At 40.5% G+C, this 16,539-nt stretch overlaps 2 protein-coding genes across 4 annotated transcripts; one reads left to right on the forward strand and one right to left on the reverse strand.

Annotated features, from left to right (window-relative positions):
• Positions 1–1,765: 1,765 nt before the first annotated feature.
• On the reverse strand, positions 1,766–5,835 carry lgals2a (lectin, galactoside-binding, soluble, 2a). The gene is made up of 4 exons (XM_041061672.1): positions 5,707–5,835; positions 3,499–3,578; positions 2,781–2,952; positions 1,766–2,419 (listed from the first exon to the last, which is right to left on the reverse strand). Exons 1-4 carry the CDS (start codon positions 5,713–5,715, stop codon positions 2,273–2,275), a joined length of 408 nt encoding a protein of 135 aa, XP_040917606.1. The 5' UTR covers positions 5,716–5,835; the 3' UTR covers positions 1,766–2,272.
• Positions 5,836–7,932: 2,097 nt separating this feature from the next.
• Positions 7,933–15,695, forward strand: gtpbp1 (GTP binding protein 1). 3 transcript variants are annotated; one of them, XM_041062459.1, is made up of 14 exons: positions 7,933–8,385; positions 9,764–9,875; positions 10,051–10,231; positions 10,688–10,871; positions 11,501–11,665; positions 11,879–12,002; positions 12,146–12,260; positions 12,350–12,494; positions 12,610–12,792; positions 12,943–13,078; positions 13,422–13,600; positions 13,885–14,046; positions 14,309–14,359; positions 14,563–15,695. In XM_041062459.1, exons 1-14 carry the CDS (start codon positions 8,191–8,193, stop codon positions 14,677–14,679), a joined length of 2,049 nt encoding a protein of 682 aa, XP_040918393.1. In that variant the 5' UTR covers positions 7,933–8,190; the 3' UTR covers positions 14,680–15,695. The 3 variants fall into 3 exon arrangements, with proteins under 3 accessions (XP_040918393.1, XP_040918391.1, XP_040918392.1); XM_041062457.1 differs by lacking the exon at positions 14,309–14,359; XM_041062458.1 differs by lacking the exons at positions 7,933–8,385; positions 14,309–14,359 and adding an exon at positions 8,413–8,903.
• Positions 15,696–16,539: the final 844 nt, after the last annotated feature.

A 16,539-nucleotide genomic window follows, 5' to 3' on the forward strand; every position in this document is an offset into this window, starting at 1 on the left:
CAATAGAGCTGACAGCTCATGTGAGTGATGTTGAAGATAACACTTCACAATGTTCTTTAAAATCATAAGGTGAACCACTTTGTGCTCAATTCAAGTTTCGATTGTATGGGCACAAACAAAATCAGGGAGAAAATTCAGAGATCACAATTTGCTGTTATAGAATCAATAGTAACTAACTACAGTAGTCAGTGTGTGACCTGAAACATTTTCCCACCAGTGTCTGTTTAATTACATCTATATAGCAATGGTGACATCTACTGGATAACATGGCTAACTGTCATGTAGAAAAATACACTCACTGAGGAGCACATGTACACCTGCTTATTCATGCAATTATCCAATCAGAGAGGGTAAAAAGAACTATGCATCACTTTAGAGAGATCAAATCAAATGACTTCACTCTGGAGGAAATGCGCACTTGGCATATTTTGGAATAACCAAAGTCCATCTTTCCTTCATAAAGGGCCATGCTTTCATTATACTCAGCTACAAATCTGGAATGTCTGGGAGGGAAAACAAAGAAAGAGCATCTGATCACATTTTATGTTTTAACACTGTAACACTGTAAAGCAAATAATCAGATAACATGGGCTTGGAACTACTTTATGTCTGGTTTGCTTTTCAGTTAGTAGCTCTGTCAAGTCTGCAGGAAGGGTGTATAGTAATATACATGTTTTAATTTCTTGTTCTTTGTAAATGACATGTTTTATCATTCATATTCACACACAAATTACATTTGAGGAAACATTCCGTACATTTTGGGGGTTGATCCTTGCCCCCTTTTCAGGGGACAGGAGCAAGAATGTGAATTTCATGCACTGCAGCTGTTGGAAGAAAAATCCTTGAAAATGTGAGACCCAACTTTCTCACTGAAAACTTGTTGGCAAAAAAAAAAAAGAAAAGAAAAAACATCCACTGAGACTGACCAGGCTGTTTGGAGCTGACAGAAAATGACTGTAACTCAGATAACCACTCTCGAACAACTATGGTGAACAGAAAAACATCTAAAAATGAACACTGAAGGTGGATGGGCTACAACAAAAGAACATCATGGCGGGTTCCACTTCAGCCAGACTAGAACACAAATCTGAGGTTGCAGTGGGGACAGGATCACCAAAACTGGATAGATAATGTAGCCTGGTCTGATGGATATAGATTTTTGCAGAGGCACGCAGATGGTAGGGTAAGAATTTGGCATCAACAGCTCGAATCCATGCTCGAACCCAGCCTTTCTTGCGTCAACAAGCCAGGATGGTGGTGTTGGTGTAATGGTGTGGGAAATGTTTTCTTGGGACCCCTTATTACCAACTGATCATTATTTGAATGCCACAGTGTGTCTGAGTATTGATGCTGACCAATGTGCATCCCTTTGAGACCACAATTTATCACTTCACAAAGCAAAAGTCGTCTCAAACTGGTTTGTGATCAATGTGACACTGAGTTCAGTGAACTTCAGTGACCTCCCCAGTCACCAGATCTGAATTCAATAGTACACTATTTGGGATATGGTGAAACAGCAAATTGGCTGCATGAATGTGCAGCTGACGAATCTGCAGAAAACATGTGATGCCACCAGTGTCCCAAATTGGTCATGAATATTTTTTCTGGGTGAGGAAGGGGCTTTTTGACAGACAACATGATTGTGTACCTGAGCAGAGGGCACAGAATATGCATGTAAATACTGTATACTTACGTAAGTGAGGAGAGGGCAGTGACAGTGCTGCTAAAAAGGACTATGCATCTGTTAAGAGAGATCAAATCAAAATAATTTCATACAGGAGAAAATGCCCAATTGGCTATTTATGAAATAACCAAAGTCCATGTTTTTTTTTTTTTTCAAATTAGCTATGCTTTAATACGTGTTGTTACAGGCACACATTACACTCAGTTACAAATATGGAATGTCTTTTAATGTGTGACTTTTAAACAAAACACTGCAAAACAAGTAACAGATAACATGGGCTTGGAACTACTTTATGTTTGGTTTGTTTTTCAGTTAGAAGCGCTGTAAAGTCTTGCAGAAAGGGTGTGCAGTACATCTCAATACTATGACTCTGCATATCTCATCTGTCCATCTTCCATTCTAATGTCTGCATCTGCACATCAACAAGCTAAATTCGTGCTAAAAATGATAATATGTGATAAGGATGTAAGGCTGGTACCACATGTATTCAGGAATTTTGAAGCTGAGGCAAAATGTTACCTAATTTCAGACGAATTGGAAAATTAAAAAACAGAATTTCAATCCATCAATTCCCAGGAGGGTGGAGGTTTACTTGATCTCAATGCTGATGATGTGAACATCCCCCTCATAGCTCATGAAGGAGTACTTCTCCGCACCCATGCGATTGGGGAAGTGGATTTCAGAGCCATCTGAGAGAGTCACAAGGAACTCTGCAGGGGTGAATTCAATGATGATCTAGACAGAGGGGTGAGAGCAAGAGACAGAGACAAAAGCAGCAAAAATATGGAGACAAAGATGTCACATATTGAACTTCTCCTCCATCCCATTTCGATCTTAATACTTAACACTACATCATTATAAATACCGTAAAATAATTTATCTGAGGAAAAATAACTCCATATAGTTCTCATAGGTCTCTGTGAGTTAATAAATTAGTGCTCAGATTATTAGGGTCAGGTTACCAGAGATACAGTGACACAAATTGTCCTACAGAGGTCACTAACAGACAGACAGAGACAGAGGAATGGGACAGATTACATATGGCAGACACATATGCAGGGCTAGAATATGTACACACACACACACACACATTCACCTTGAACTCCTCTCCTTGCTGGAAAGGAAAGCCTCCCTCACGGACCTCCTCACACCAGTTGCCTCCCTGGTAAGAGTTGCAGACCACTGCATTCTCATCTCCATGAGCATTAAAACGAGGGTTGATGTGCATTGTAAACTCCTCCTCACTGGGGCCAATATTCACTGCAAAACTGTGGCACAGAGAAAATATAGAGACAACCTCAGCAGCTGTATTGCTGCATTAGCTAACTAACATCTTCATTACCCATTACTGAGGGGAATTCAGGTTTAAGGTAATAAGTTAAGGTAATAAGTAACTGACCTCCATCCCCGAGTTAGTGTGTACATAAAGAGCGGAATTCATGTTCAGTTCAGTCACTGCAGTCACTACTTTTAATAAAACCTTTGAGGGAATAAGGTTTCAGCCTTATGATTTACAGTAACTGCATAAACTATCACAGCTACCTCGTCATACCCTACACAGATGTCTATAGAACGTACTTGGTACTGATGTCACTATAATTTGATTTAAAGGAGACAACAATGACATATCCAAATGACTGAACTTGGGGAAAAGAACACCATTCTGTATGACAAGCATGAAATTTGTTGGTGGAATACAGGTGTAAGCTATTGTTCATGTAGCCTGAACACCAAAAAGAAAGATTCACTTTCTCACTTTTACGGTGATGCATTTATTTCAAAATATCAAGACAGTGTTTCACATTAGCACTTACTTTGAGGCATCAGGCTTGGGAACTCCAGTAATGGTCAGTTTCTGCCCGACCTTGAAGGACATGTTCTTTACGATCATACCCTGTGCAGAAAAAGAAGGATGGGATAGTGGTATTACAGTACAGTACACTATTGTGTGGTAATACTACCGGATTTTACTAGATCCAATTATTATTGCAGCTACAGGCAAAAAAACACCACCAGCAGTAGCCTCAGCCAACTCTCCAATGCTCGCTCCATCCTTAGAAACACATGTTTTCAATTATACTTCTAGTGATAGATTGCTCATAGGTTCCAGTTCTTCCCCGTCCCACCGTTGCCAAGGCTCCTTTCCTCTACGTCATTTTTTGGCAGAGGCAAGAAATGTTGAAAAACTGTTTAATGGAATAGTATTGCACCAGGAGCAATACTGGATGGCAAGTAAAAAAAAAAACACAGCAGAAATTCTCTGCTTCTGTACATGTGGCAGGGGGTGCTATGATTAGGACATTACATTTGAGCAATCTAATATTTGATTGTGAAACACAGATCATCACTGTTAAACCTTTTGTCACTTTGTCAAATTACGTATCTGGGGAACAGTGGACTGTCACCAAGGTAACAAATGCAAAAATAGCAGCCCTTAGAGGGTTTACAGTTTTTCACAGTGATGTTATCTATGTGTGCTAAAGTAGAAGTTTGACATGAGACATGAGAAAAATCATATTCTGAGCAGAAAAAAAATCCTTGCAAATGTTAACAGTGTTAGATACAGTCAACAAGAGACCCAGCTTTCTCACCCAAATATAACTTTAAAGGTAGTTTATTTAGTTGATAAAATTACTTATCTTGCTGGAATTTCGAGGTCAGTATGATTAACATGACCAGAGAGACAAACTTGTACAGGAACTAGAGTGAAATGACCTAGTTTCCCATTGAAAACCTGTGATACTGTTCACCTGAACACCTCTGTAAATTAGTCCTTAGTCCTAAATATTGCCATTTTGTTGGTTTTAGTTCTGGCAGAACTTGAGAGGCTAAATTTGAAGTAAAACCAAATTGTATTTAAAACATCAATCTAAAGAAAATGAAATGAAAGGGAGTGGCGTCTAAGTGCTGGAGCAGAAGGCCATTCGTACGGCATTCTTTCCATGTTAGAGTCCAACTGTAAAATGTGTGGGGCTGGAGATGGGCTGCAGCTGTGTGGGGCTGGCCCGAGGTCAGAGCCGGCTGTCACCCTACATTTCTCACAGACACTGTTGTCTATTAGAAACTGCACACTGTATTTTGTAATACATGCTGATTCATTACAAATCTTACTGATCAAGTGACAACATCTGGCTACCAACAGACTAGAAACAGTCCAAGTATGTACAAGTGAAACATGTCTATTAATCACAATTATTTTACTCTGTAATTACTGTTATCTTGCTGGAATCTGCATAGTATAAATACAAAATAGACCTTGTACAGTGCAGAAGACATTCACTGACTGCATGAAAAACAGCTACTACCACTGCAGATGTGTCCACTGCAAGAGATAAACTTGAGAGTCATTGTATAGTAGCATTGATTATAACCTCCACATGATGACTTCATTTCATCCTTTAATGTGATTTAAGCCTTCTGCCCCCACTCAAACACATTTACCCTTATGACCAAGCAAAGAGCCAGAATGATACAGGGCCCCTATTGTAATCTACTCATTTTATAAGTCCAAAGAGACCGCAATGCATTGCTGACTGTGTACAACTCTCGATACTGAGACTCAGACAGGCCTGATTGGAAAGAAACAGACAAATGTTAGCAAGCATTCCTGCTGCAGTGTGATTAAATTACCGCAGAATGAAGAATGTAACAACATAAACAGCTGACTTACCTATGCATTTGCAGCTGCTAACAAAACCTGGGCATGTGATTCAGTTAAAAGGTGATTAATGTGCAGTGTAATGTGCTCTGTAGTGAATATTTTGACCGTAAAAGGCAATGGAAAAAAAAGAATCCACAGTGCCAGAACTTTCAAATTCTAAATAAAAGCTGGACGCAGTGACGGGCATATAATTCAGCTGTTTCAGTTACATCAGCATGGCATAGAATGAGTTGGCAAATGTCAACCAGCTGCTAGTTACACTTTAAAAATATTGCCTAACACTGCCTGTCTATCTGAGCCATCAAATACAGAGGTTACAAGACATGGAGGAGCACAGTTTTTTCATGAAAATGATACTTACTGTCATCATCTTTGCAGATGTATTCAGGGAGTTCAGCTGAGGAGAAATAAGAGTGCTGCGAAGAGGGCCCTTCCTCTCTGCAGCCTGACTGGAGAATATATAAACTGTGGGAGGGTCCTTCAACCTGAGTGACATTTTAAACTGCGAATACAATCGGACCATGAGTGAACTTCGACCAACGGATTCAAAGTGAAGTTATAGACCATAAATAACTAATTTAGTCCTTAACAAGTGATCGCAGATCTTAGTGAAGTGAGGATGGCTGGTGATAGATTATTGGTTGACGTGAGACTGCCACCTTGTAACTTGGTGTTGTGTCTGACTGCAAGAGAGAACAGAAGCCAGAGTGGCAGACAAAAATAGAAATGTATTTGTTGCCAGGGAGACAGCTAAATATTTGGCACTGCCACTAGCCTTAATGTCTGCTTACTGTACATAGCTTGTAACTTACAGCAGGATCAAATGGCAGCGTTTGAGATTTGTCTGCCAAGTAAGAAAACTTGAGTTAGGAGAGAAAAAGGCCAAAGTGAAATGTTGAAACCCAAAATGCTTTGAATCTCTGACTCACAGCCAGTGATAGGCTAGACTTTCATCTGATGACATACAACTGACACATCTCCTGTGACTCAAAGAGGGAATAAGACCCACACTTGTACAGATATGCAATATAACCTAATGCAATTTAGAGTATAATCAAGAGGAGAAGCTGTCAAGGATCACGAGGATTATACACAGAAACACACATCCACTTAAATATCTATATATACACATGTACTTTCTTTTTTTCGGTGGTAGATGGCTGGGTTAGATAGTTTTAACAATTTCCCTCTGAGGGATGAATAAAGTATATCTATCTATCTATCTAGGTCTCCCTTGAGATGTACAGTAGAACTAGGAGTGCAAAGATAGCAATACAAACACACAAAATGATTACAATATGTATTTAGTTGCAGTTGCTGTTGGTTTTCAGCATTAATAATGAGAGTGAAAATACATCTGTGAACACGGTGTGAGAGGCATGTATGAGCGATCCAAGGTATTGACAGTGTCACAGAGCCACAGCTTAATCTGTACTGACGTCTTCCTCAACAAACAGAGATGTACATTCCTCATCAGATAATTTCAATTAAAGGTTTATCTCTCTACATGATGTATCTGGGAAGATATAACAGTAGGGCTTGTCAAAGGGAAAGGCAATTCTTGCATCAGAAGTTCAGTGGGGCACAGAGATGTGTTCTGCTTCCTCTTACCCCAAGAACCAGTCTCAAGATAGTCAGCAGATAATGACACAAAGACCTTTCACATAAAAAGTGGAAGCACACACACATACACACAGACACACACAAATTAAAATGCATTCTTTCTGTAGAAATGTTATGTATTATAATTCTTATTATAGATATCATTAACAGTATTCATCACCATGCTATACTAGTGTTAATCTATGTTTATGATACACATTTTATTGTGTATCGTGTCAAGAAATAGCCCAGTAATAATACTACCTTTGTGAATATTTCTACCCCCATTAACATGATTTGTAGTGGACAGACTGTAGGAAGGAAAGCTGTCTCTTTTGACTGTTTTACCTATAGCGCTTTGACTGTAATTATTAGTATGGTACTGTGTCTGCTTTGACACTGGGTGGAGTGGACAGTGTATTTGAAATCATAAGTGTGCCCTCCAGTGGCCACACTGAGGAACTGCAACACTACATAAACTTGATCGCTTAAATTCAAAAAAATGAAAATAGAAATCACATAGTTTAGACCATGACAGCCTGAAACGATTTTAATTTTAACAACCCTTTACATGATTACTAACTCGGGTCAGACTAGAGCTATATTTCTAGTATTTATTTGTCACAACAAACTTATAAAATTATTACCAACACAATTAATTATTATTTCACGCACTAAGATTTGTGACATGAGCAGGACAAAAGTAATTTAAATTGACTATGGGAAACGTTCATTTACTCTAATAATTAAATGCCACATGAGAGCATTACATCGTTGTAGTGTTCGTTACACTGTGATTACATCTTCACCCAAACATTAGCAGGCCTGCTGGCCTGTGGGGGGACGCGGCCTAATCATATGAACCACCCCCTCACTGGCATTGGTTCACTGCTTTCATATTCTCAGTGACTGAAGCGCTATTGGTGAACAGAAAGTAAAAAGGCGTGCAACACTCGCTTACCCACACCTTCCTCATAGTTATGAATGAGGTGCTGGTAATTTTATTTTTAAATGTCTTTGCAAACTGACGGCTCATAATTAAACAGCGCGTTGTTGTGATCTTAGCTGACTTAGCGTTAACTCGTGTGAAGCGGAGCTAATGCTGGCTATGTAACGTTAGCGTGTAGAGGTTGCGGTATAGTTGCTAGTGTATGTGTATGCGTGTGTATGTGTGTTGGGTTGCCAGCCGTCATCACAATAATTGGGACAGCTTGAAATTTATTACTGCAAGGCTGGCATAGAAATGGCATCAATAGCAGCGGCGCATGAGCCAGGTATAAGCCCGGGCTCCATACCGCTGACTGATGCTTTAGTCCCCGCGAGTATATTTGCTCCGGACCGGGGAGGATGCGGAGACGACGCCGGGGACGAGTGCTTCGAGGACGGGGACATGGTAAACGGCGAGCCCGAGGACCGTGGGGTTGACTTTACTAGCAAGGTAAAGATAGGCCCTGAATTTAGCAGCGCTATGAAGCTAATATTAGCTATTTGCTCCTGGGAATGAATGAATGAAATAAATGATGTGTTTGTTGCATATAACTATGTAATTACCAAACATCGCATGTTGCCCCATACTGTTGCTACGTTATTACCAAATACTATACACGACTGGTTTTGAGAGCTCGGGGGACTGTTTTTGCTGACGTTAAGTTAAATAGCTAGTTGTGGCTAACGCTAGCCTAACATAACGCTTACATTAGTTGCCCTCATCTGTCACAGCACATTGCACCAGAGCGTATCTCTAGCTCACCATTTCTGATGTTGCTGTCAGAGCCTAAAGCAAGGCAGCGCTACACGAACGACCCTGTGGTCGAACAATCCAAAACACTGACTTGACATGGTGAGTCAACCGTGATACCGAAACAAACAGCCTGATGAAATACAGGGAAACAACAGAACGAGACGGGGTTTTCCTGCAGAACCACTACAAACACAGAATGCCTGCGAGCAACTACTGTGAGTTTTGACATGATGTAAACCTGTATGTATGGATGTAAGAGTGACAGCAAGCATGTTTGTGTGTGTGTGAAAGGGTAAAATTACACATTACAGTGGTATTACATGTCCCATAAAGACCTTGCACAGGGTTGCATCAGGAAGGCAGTTTGCTTGTTCACCTTTGCCTCAGGTCACTTAAGTTTGTGTCAGCCTGATATCCTGTGTAGTCACTTTATCAATAAACCTATACTTTGATTGACTCCTGTAGATATTTTTCATATGACATCACTCTATGTGCCTTTTGGTACAATGATATTGAACCATGATATACTTCTATAGTGGTGTCAGTTTAATTTCTAAAATAAAAACACACATCGTAATATGCTTTCACAGTTGCACAGAATGAAGTAGTGGGAGAAATGCTTTTGGTCTTATTTTACTTGTGTTAGTAGGTTAATCTTAGTAAGCTCCCTGAAACACTTTTAACAGGCTACTGATGCTACTGAATAACCAAGCTTTTTAGGTGTATATATGCAGGAATAATAGTGTTGTGTTTACATGTAACCTTGATGTGTTTCATGGGAGGAGAGACAGCTGTATTTGTGTATGGAGAACAGCTTTTGAACTTCCCAGTCTCTTTAGGTCTACTTTTTACTGTAGGAAAAATGTTCAGAGTGATGCATACTCTAAAGTCCAGTCACTCTTGAAAGCAACAACAGCTAATGCAATCACCACTAACTTTTGTAGTCTTTGGATAAAGGATTTTGTTTGATTATATGTCAGCCCTAGAACAGTTAACCAGCCATAGTTATAATGGCATTAGTGGTAAATGTTCTGTCTAATTTTTCCTCTTTCCCTCCCTCCCTGGAATCCAATAGCTGGCACTTGTTAGCCCAAATGGAGAGCAGTATGACTCTCTACTTCGCCAGCTGCGGGACAGGATGGAAGAGGGATGCGGAGAGACCATCTATGTGATTGGAATGGGTTCAGGTGAGAAACACATGGACTGTTCATCATCTCCTTGAAATTACAAAGTTATATTGTATACATGAAAATCCTTTTCCCTTCTTACCCGTTTTTCAGTCTGTGTAGTTAATACAAATCATAGGACCCTTGTGTAAAATTATGCACTTACCTCCTGTTCTCCTCCATCACTCTGTGGTAGATGGTGGTGACTGGGGTCTGGATGAGAAAGATATGGAGGCCTCAGTGGCCACGGTGCGCTCTATGTGCGAGCAACTGGACGCTGACCTTATCCCACTACGAGAGCGCAACGAGGCTGCCGGTTTGGTGCGTGACTATCTGATCCGCAGGCGTGTGGGTGAGCTGGACTTCCTGGAGGTCAGGTGAGTGGTCAGAGATGAGAACACAAAGGGTTTACAGTTACGTTTGAGTAGTAGACTTCAATGCACAATATCCACAGCCGTGGTTCCTGTTCACTTACCAGCTCCAGCATTGTTCTCTTGAAGTCTTTCTTCCAGTTTTTCAGCAGGGCACCTATCACTTCTTCCCTCTTGGTCCTAGATTTTCAGATAAAAAATGTATATAATTAATTTTGGACACACTCTACTATTTTTAATTTTGAAAAAATAAAGATGAAGTTGTGTGAGAAGTAAACAGTAGAGATTAGTTTTGGTTGTTTTAAAGACTGGCCATTTTTCCCATCATTTTCCACTATGTTGATGGATTGTCAACCTTTTTTTTTAACTACACTGATACCATTTTCTTTATTGAGACATGTGAGGAAGTTATGCTTTCCTAGTACAGTTTAAATGATATTTTGGTACTCCTGTATCCCTCAGGGTTGCAGTGGTGGGTAATGTGGATGCTGGTAAGAGTACTCTACTGGGAGTGTTAACGCATGGAGAACTGGACAATGGCAGGGGCTTTGCCCGCCAGAAGCTCTTCAGGCACAAGCATGAGATGGAGAGTGGCAGGACCAGCAGTGTGGGCAACGATATCCTGGGGTTTGACCAGGAGGGACAGGTGAGGGGGTAGAGAGGGGACAGATCAGAGAGGTCCACTCGTTGGCTTGATTATAAAAGACAACAAGTAACTGTGAAAGAATTAAAACAGTTCTGAATGAAATATTGACATTAACTTGAAAAGCCTGCAAGAGGTGAAGGAGCAGAGGAAATGGCAATATAGATTTGGCATCCAGGAAAAGTCATGTATTTGTATCTTGAGCCCAAGTGATTGCAGCACTCTCCTTCATTTTTCTGTCACTCTCCAGTATTTTGTGTTTAACAGACAAAAAAATCTTTCATAAGTGAAACAAAGATGGTTCTGAGTGCACTTTCATATGTGTACTTAATGAAAAATTCGTATACGTTCTTGGTGTCACAACATTCAAAGTATTATTTTCCACTGTCCATCTTTGGAGCAGGCTGGCAGACACAGATGCAGCTTGTTATAGTACTTGGCAGCGTCCCCCATAAACTGGGAAAATGCAGGAAAGATTTGGGGAATGACAACATGCTTACAGTATGAGTGCACCAGGACCATTCAATGCATAGCACTTGGCATAGAATTGACCTTATTCTGAAGCAGCACATGGAAGTGGAGACACTGTGAATGCTGTGAATATAATGTCACCCCTCTCTGTTTGTCTCTAGGTGGTGAACAAACCCGATAGCCATGGAGGAAGTCTGGACTGGACTAAAATCTGTGAGAAGTCCTCCAAGGTCATTACCTTCATAGACCTGGCCGGCCATGAGAAATACCTCAAGACCACCGTGTTTGGGATGACTGGACACCTGCCTGACTTCTGCATGCTCATGGTCAGAATTGGGGGGAGGGGTTGGGACATTATTGGTGCCATATATTTTAAAGAAAGTTTGTCTGTGTTCTTGTTTTTATATCTACTTTTTTCTATACGTAAATCTACATATATGCACTGAAATGTTTAAACTTTGGGTAAAACATTACCACTATTTTTTTGTTTCTTTGGTTAAAGTATAGCAATAAAATTCCCTCACTCCCTCACTTTCCAGGTGGGCAGTAATGCAGGTATCGTAGGGATGACCAAAGAGCACCTGGGCCTGGCCTTAGCTCTGAATGTGCCTGTGTTTGTAGTGGTAACCAAGATAGACATGTGTCCAGCCAACATCCTACAAGGTCAGTCCCCTGTCTTATTTGTAATTTTTTTAATGCAGTTTGGCTGCCTTTTCTAACAAAAGCTCACATTGAAATACAAATGTGTTGCGCTCCTTATCAGGTGTTGCTCTCTAATTCTTGTGATTTTGCTTTCCTCCTAACAGAGACACTGAAGCTGCTCCAGAGGTTACTGAAGTCCCCGGGCTGTAGGAAGATCCCCGTCCTGGTACAGAACAAGGACGATGTCATAGTCACAGCTTCAAACTTCAGTTCAGAGAGGTATTAGGTCTAATAGCTAGATTCAGGTCTGATCAGAATAAGAGTGAAAATGCGCCTTTTTAACCTCTGTGTGTCTTGTGTGTCCCCAGGATGTGTCCCATCTTTCAGATATCAAATGTAACCGGAGAGAACATGGACCTGCTCAAGATGTTTCTCAACCTGCTCTCCTCCAGGACCTCCTACCGAGACGACCAGCCTGCAGAGTTTCAGATCGACGACACCTACTCTGTCCCGGTACTCTGACCTCTGACAAACTCTGAATGCATTTTACCGTGTGGAATTATCATGCCAGGTGTAGGTCTACCAAAATGCTCTCTAAACCACCGGTTGTGTTGTGTTTATATCTCAGGGAGTGGGAACAGTAGTGTCAGGAACTACTTTACGTGGACTCATACGTTTGAACGATACCATGCTACTGGGGCCGGACCCCCTGGGCAGTTTCATCCCTATTGCCGTCAAATCAATCCACCGCAAGAGAATGCCCGTGAAGGAGGTTAGAGGAGGCCAGACTGCCTCCTTTGCTCTCAAAAAGGTAGGAGGGGAAACATCTCCCACAGCAGCAGCAATTGTGTTGTTTTGCTTAGCAGCCTTAAAATAATCTAGAGAAATGGTTGTACAACAGTTTGGAATAGTAAGAGTTTGGCGTTCCTCTATGCCTCCTATCACATGACTCTTCTTACAGATCAAGCGTTCGACCATAAGGAAAGGCATGGTGATGGTGTCCCCAAGGCTGAGCCCACAAGCTACTTGGGAGTTTGAGGCTGAGATCCTGGTTCTGCATCATCCCACTACGATATCCCCCAGATACCAGGCCATGGGTGGGTAACAGTGACCTGTGTAGTGAATGATTTGGAGGAAGATTTATATCCAGTTTTTCCCAATAACGTTTAATATTTCTGAAGTCTCGCGTGGTTTAAATGATGAGATGTTCCTCAAATAACAGGACAATTTGCAAATTCGCACAAAATAATTTCCTCAAGAGTTCTAGACAATTATGAAAATACAGAGCAGCAAAGTATCTCATCATTCCAAAATGGTTCTCTCACAGACGCACTTAATTAGAACGTGCATATTTTAGTGACTCATTGTTGCCTTCTCAATATGCATGAACTCATTTCTCCTGTTGTCTCTTTTTCTTTTCTCTCTCTGATCACCACACAGTCCACTGTGGCAGCATAAGGCAGACAGCCACCATCTTGTCCATGAACAGAGACTGCTTACGGACAGGGGACAAGGCTTCAGTCCACTTTCGCTTCATCAAGACTCCTGAGTACCTGCACTGTGACCAGAGGCTGGTGTTCAGAGAGGGCCGCACCAAGGCTGTGGGGACCATCACTAAGGTATATTCAAATGTGAATTTTTTTTTTTTCCATATAACAACCGTTGTCTAGGTTCTAAAGTTTTATTTGGATGGAAAAATATTCAAGATAGTATCTGCAATTTCTGTTAAAGGAAATCTGGATTAAAATGCAGGATACAACTTGTTAATAATTACTTTACCTACTCCCCTTTGAAACATGTTCCATCCAGATAGGACTTCAGACTGAGATATAGAAACTGAAGAATGTAAGAAGCCTTTTAGCTGATATCTGATATCTCACATATTGACTCAAATTCTTGTCAGCTGCTGCAGTCCACCAATAATTTGCCGTCAAATTCCAAACCACCGCAAATCAAAATGCAGTCGACAAAAAAGGCACCACTCCGAAAAGAGGACGGCACCACGGCAGCCGGTGACGATGTAGCAACGATAGCACAGTCATCAGGGCCGAACACGACACAGCCAGTGAGTCACAAGTCCAAAAAAGTGCTGCAAATACTACACTGTAAAAATACAGTTCTGCTGTTTCTCTGTGGATTTCCTCCCTCTTACTGTTCTTGTGTAACTTGTTAACTCCTCTGTGTCTTCTTTTGTGCAACATCTTATCCACCACCCATAACATCCTGCTTGATTTTGTCTAATTTCATCCCAAACTCTTAATTTTGTCATGCCACATCGCTCTTTACACTCTCTCCCTCTCCTCTGCTTGCGTGGCTGACTTCCAAAGGGAGAGGGAGATGAAGACCCTCAGATAAAGGTGGGCAACAAAGAGAACAAGGTAAAATGGGTTCATTCAAAATGAACCAGAACAGTGGAGAATCTCAACATCGTGGACTTCATAGCCTGGAAGTTTTGATAATGTTTTTTTTTTTTTCACGTTGCGTGGTGTTAATACTTAGTTATTAGTTAAATTAGTTAAAAACTTCAAATGTACATGTGAGTTTGACCTTATCAAATGTTGCTCTTATCTCTCCATATCAGCCAAAGTCTGGAGGAGGTGGGAGGAGAAGGGGGGGCCAGAGGCACAAAGGAAAAGGCCAGAACAGCAGCACCAACTCCACGGCAGCTCCCTCATCATCAGGGATAGGAGGCTGCTGAACTGCTCCATTGTCCCTTGCAAACCTCCCTCTCTGCGATCACTCCACCAAGTGTCTTCATTCCACAAACCATGAAGGATACTGATGTTTGGAGAAAGACATTCTCCTCATTCTTATTACTACTTGCCTTTTTACACCAGGTCCTACTGTTTTTATTTTTAAAGGGAAAACAAAAAGGGGTATGTCCCAGACCAAAAGGCATACACCCTTTATGCATTTTAATGTCAGCTGCCTTTACTACTTTGAATTGTTTGGGTAATGGAAAGCAGTGTGGTTTCTGAGGTTAGCCTCACTCAGGATGATGATTTATTTAATTTTAATCCATATTTAATGTGTGTCTATGAAATCTACAATTCAACCCTCTGGCTCAATGTCAGTGGTGGGAAGGGAGGCTAATTCCAAAACTAGGGGTCCAGTACCAATATGAGCAGCTATAAGTGAAACTCCCCCATGCATTCCCTGTGTATTTGCAATGAAAAACAGTTCATATACTATTTATACCGCATATGTAAATTAGCTGTTAGTTGTGCTCTGATTGGGGAAGAAATGCCATTGTACAAAATGTATGCAAATCACAAATGAATGTAGCAGAGGGCACATAGTGATTTCAAATTCTAGATATATGGAAAATATAAGCTGTTGCATTTTATAATTGTCAGTTATTTATTTGGCATACATGCAGAACGTCGACTTTTGGATGGTTTTAGATCTTTCCACCTACTCTCACATCCATGCTCTTAGACTCAGTAGTATCTACCATGCTTCCACTGTCAGTCATCCATGTACACACCTTATACCGATAGCGTTAGTACAAACAAATACAGCACATAATCTTGTCACGCCAACAGTTGCTCATGATTTTAAATGACATGCAGTACTTGCAGTGCTACTTGTAACTCTAGTACCCCATGCGTAAAGGCCTGTTGCTGTTAACATGTTGTGACATTTTAAACACACTTTTGCCGCTATAAAAAACTGACCATTAATAAACAGGCTTTACTTAACTTTTCAACAGTGCTTCTTTTTCTGTGTGCATTTTTCCCTCAAATTTCATTATGTATTAAAAAAAGAAATCTTATTTGTGTAATCTGTTAATGTGAAAAAAAATGGAAGGATTTTAAATATTGGTTCTTTTTCTCAAATATACTGTAACTATTTATGTACAGTAAGGCTAGCAATGAGTGTAGTCCGAATTATCAGCTCTACATGTTACAGGAGGAACCTTTAGCTGGATTTTCTTTGAGTAGATGCCAGACAGCAGATTATATTTTGATTGCAGATTTTTGAAAAATCAGTATATTGTGATTTACACAAGCTACAATCATGTAAAACCAGAAACTAGGTTGATTGTGTTTTCTGCACGTGAGAGCGTTACAGAAAACAATGATAAAGTCAAAAAAAAATAAAATAAAACTTCACTGAAGTTACACAACAATTTCAAGCTTTACACCTGCAGATCTAATTAGCTTGCCAAGAATAACCAATACAACAAATACAGTATGTTGCTACTGTATGAAGTATCCAAAAACTGACTAGCTAAACATGTAACCAGTGAACATAAACTTTAGTTTCCTGTGCATCACAAATTAAAAGTAATTCAGTTTTGTTAACACATCAACCGTCTCAAGTCCCCACTTACAGTCCACCATTATCCAGTATGGTCCACAGTTTGAATAAGTAGCCGGCGATTCCTGTTCTCTAATGTATGTACAGTTTTAAGTCAGAGTTTGAGGTCAGGTCAGGTCAGAAACTGAAAAGTAAGAATGATTACGTCCTTTGTTGAATTGCTTTAGCTTGCAACAATACATTTAGTCACAAACGACAGATGTGTTTATACACAAAAACATTACAAATTATAGAT

This window comes from Toxotes jaculatrix, chromosome 18 (assembly GCF_017976425.1).
Source record: "Toxotes jaculatrix isolate fToxJac2 chromosome 18, fToxJac2.pri, whole genome shotgun sequence".
Taxonomy (NCBI): Eukaryota; Metazoa; Chordata; class Actinopteri; family Toxotidae; genus Toxotes; species Toxotes jaculatrix.

What these genes read in the sequence shown, in the direction of transcription:
- lgals2a (XM_041061672.1), bottom strand. An exon ending in CCCAAGCCTGATGCCTCAAA is followed by an intron (nt 2,953 to 3,498) that starts GTAAGTGCTAAT and finishes TCTGTGCCACAG; the next exon opens with TTTTGCAGTGAATATTGGCC. An exon ending in AGCAAGGAGAGGAGTTCAAG is followed by an intron (nt 2,420 to 2,780) that starts GTGAATGTGTGT and finishes CCCTCTGTCTAG; the next exon opens with ATCATCATTGAATTCACCCC.
- gtpbp1 (XM_041062459.1), top strand. Translation starts at nt 8,191, where the DNA reads ATGGCATCAATAGCAGCGGCGCATGAGCCAGGTATAAGCCCGGGCTCC. An exon ending in TGTGATTGGAATGGGTTCAG is followed by an intron (nt 9,876 to 10,050) that starts GTGAGAAACACA and finishes ACTCTGTGGTAG; the next exon opens with ATGGTGGTGACTGGGGTCTG. An exon ending in CTGTGGGGACCATCACTAAG is followed by an intron (nt 13,601 to 13,884) that starts GTATATTCAAAT and finishes AATTCTTGTCAG; the next exon opens with CTGCTGCAGTCCACCAATAA.